This window comes from Plasmodium gonderi (assembly GCF_002157705.1).
Source record: "Plasmodium gonderi DNA, contig: Pgo-contig_15, whole genome shotgun sequence".
Taxonomy (NCBI): Eukaryota; Apicomplexa; class Aconoidasida; order Haemosporida; family Plasmodiidae; genus Plasmodium; species Plasmodium gonderi.
In genome coordinates this window covers 1-3,367 of record NW_021628953.1, presented here as the reverse complement: position 1 = coordinate 3,367, position 3,367 = coordinate 1, and the positions used below count along the sequence as shown (strand labels likewise).

General features: G+C 20.2%; 1 protein-coding gene across 1 annotated transcript; it reads right to left on the bottom strand.

Moving 5' to 3' along the window:
- Positions 1 to 958: 958 nt before the first annotated feature.
- Positions 959 to 2,037, bottom strand: PGO_000120 (variable surface protein; the record flags this gene model as incomplete). Its single annotated transcript, XM_028690711.1, has 3 exons — positions 959 to 1,108; positions 1,235 to 1,813; positions 2,005 to 2,037. The coding sequence occupies 3 exons, from the start codon at positions 2,035 to 2,037 to the stop codon at positions 959 to 961; spliced, it is 762 nt and encodes a 253-aa protein (XP_028546512.1).
- Between the last annotated feature and the right edge of the window lie 1,330 nt (positions 2,038 to 3,367).

The following is a 3,367-nucleotide window of genomic DNA, read 5'->3' as shown; positions in this document are numbered from 1 at the left end:
CAAAATATTACAAAAACAAAATATAAGTTAACGTATAGTTAGTAAGCATAACACATAGTAATCCTTTAAGTATATACATACGATATATATATATAAATATTTAAAGATTAAAATAAATAACACAAAAGAATTAATAATATATAAAAATTATTCCAATAAAAATATAATATACCTATAAATATTTCACATGTTTTTTCAAACATTTATATTCACTTATAAATTAACAGATATATGAAAATAAATATAAACGACACTACAAAACAACATATTCATTACAAATAAATAGAAAATAAACTCAAATATTAATAAAAAAAATAAAAATTTCACTGATCATGGAATACTATTATATTTCATTTATAGAAAATAGCATAGAATTGAAAAACCTTTAGAAATAAAAATAATCATATTGATCAAAAAAAAAATTAAAACATCGCATTATAATATATAGATAAATATATGAATATAAATTATAACATATCGTTATACGAAAACATCACAAATTAATGCAAGAATTCTATAATAGAACCTGAACCAAAAATGTTGCACCCTGAATCCTGAACAATAAACATTAAACCTAAACATAAAATTATATATATCAAAACAAGAAAATATTGGACATAGAAAAAAACTCAAAATATAAATCCTATAACATAAAACACTAAACTATGAACATCGAACTATAAACAACAAAAAAAAAAAACATAAATAAAACATAATCATAAACGCGAGACAAAAAAACTAAAAAACCAACTCAAATCATAAACCCTCAACCCACAATCCTAAACCTAAACTCTAAACCCTAAAACTGAACCCTAAACCCCAAACCCTAAACACTGAACCCTAAACTCTGAAATATAAAATCTTGAACACTGAACTCTAAACCCTAAAACTTAAAGCCTAAACACTAAACCTAGAATTTAATCTGCAATTTTCAGTAGTATATTAAATAATTATTATTTTATGATAGATAACATATATTAATATAATAGTTTGTTGAATTTAATAAAAAATCTTCATTACATGCAATCGGATTTCTATTTGTTGTGTATTTCCTTATTATACTCATCCAATTATATTTATTACATAAAAATGTATTTACTCTGGAATACTATATATAAAATACATAATAATAAACTATATATAATGTGATAAAATTGTTACAATATTTAGATTTTTATTATAAATAATGTGTCTCTTAAATATTATTTATGAATTTTAATAATATATATATTACCTTAGATGAAAAGAAAATAATAAATACAACTGTTATTAGGGTTAAAAATGCAATAGGTGTAACCTTTGTTATTGGTAGTAAAACAGAAGTATATGCATGAGATTCAGGTGGATTTGTAATTTGAGTATCATATTCTACTAACGGATTTGGTCCAGAGATGCTTTTTCCAGTATTCTCCAGAGGTCTTGGAATACTTAAATAAGTAGGTATAGCTATAGTGGATTTGAATTGACAACATTTATGAATACATTCATCTTCATTAATTAAATTATCGAATATAGTTTTAATATCATTATTCCAACTTCTCATGTAATCCCTTCTTTCATCATCAATTATGTATTCATATCCTTTTTCATTTATGCATTCATTCAAATAAGTACATTGTATTTCATTATATTCATATAAATACTCTGACTTGTTATGCAAGAATAAATAAATTTTTTTAAGATCATCATCAGAAGGTATCTCAATACCATTTATAGTACAACCATAATCACAGTCTGGCTCTGCATTTAACGCGTTATTCAATGCGCTAAATAAACTGATTTTACATTCAGATAATCCTTCACTGCATTTTTCCTAAAAAATCAAAAGGTAAAATAAGGTAATAGAATAGATATATAAAATTTTAATAAGAATTTATGATATCAAGAAAATAACTTAATATATTAACAATAATATATGTATATAATTAAATAAAGGGATATCGTTAAGACAAATAATTAATATACATATGTTTATTTAAGCTTAATATTGAATTCGAATTATACTTGAATTATTTCTAGTATATTTTTTCCTGACATCCTTAACAAATGAGTAAATGTCAGTGTACTTATATTACACAATGCACTTATTTTATAAATAGTAATATATATATATATTGGACTGTTTTATAAAGTATATATAATTGTGAATAATTTAGTTCACATAACATCATGCTTTACACATTATAGTTGTGATTCAATGTTTATTTTATGAGCTGGCTTTACAGGATTCCAGTTATTTTTTAGCTATTGAATTTTTTTTATTCTTTTTTTATTTTGTGCTTTACATAATATAATAAATTATTATTAATTTTAACTACCTTAATTCATATTATTTATATATATTAAGAATTGTGAGAATATATAAATTCCATAGTATTATGAGAAAAGTAGTATAATTTTACGTTTTAATATAAACATATATTGCATATATATATAATATATATTTTTCATTTACTTTTAAACCTTGTATGCTTATTTTAATAAATTTTTTTTAAAAACTTTTATGTAATAATATTTTCAGAAATCCATCCAATCCATATATACATATGTACTTCTTTGTTTTACGGTATTATATTTTTTTATACATTATAATTCAATAGTGTATTATTTAATATCATTATTAAATAAATTATTATATGATCAGTTAATGTGTCCTAATTGACAGTGTATCATTAATTAAATAGATCTTTCCATATATAATATTAATGAACAAATTATTTATTATATATTTTTATGTGTTATAAATTTTATTTATTATCTTATATGTACCAATGTAATATAGATAAAATATGAACCAGCTATATGAATGGAAAATAAAATGAGACATTATTATTGTTTTATCATTATGTCAGATAAAGAAGAATAAAAATACATTAAATTTTAGTTATAATTTCGCTTGTAATAGAAAGAATAAAAAATTAAAAATATACATTTCTAGCATTACATGAGCTCTTACATAAATTTTAATTCATTTATCTCTATTTATATATATCAAATAAATTAGTGTCATTATTATACATAACAATTTAGAAAAGTTTATATTTTTTTTATATATTAAAAATAATATTTTAGGATTTAGGGATTTATAATTTTACATATATTTTTAGGATTTTATATTTTTTTTGATTTTTAGGATTTTTTTTACCTACAAGACATTTAGTTTCAGGAATTATTGTTAGAATTATAATATATGATTTATTTATTTGGAATACATTTAACAATTTATATATATTTTTATTACTTTTTTATTATGATGACACGTATACCGAAATTTGATTTAAGGATTTACAATTTTTATATATTTCATATTATTTATATTAATCACAAGGTGAATAAACTTAATAATAAATTATTTTATATAAAATTT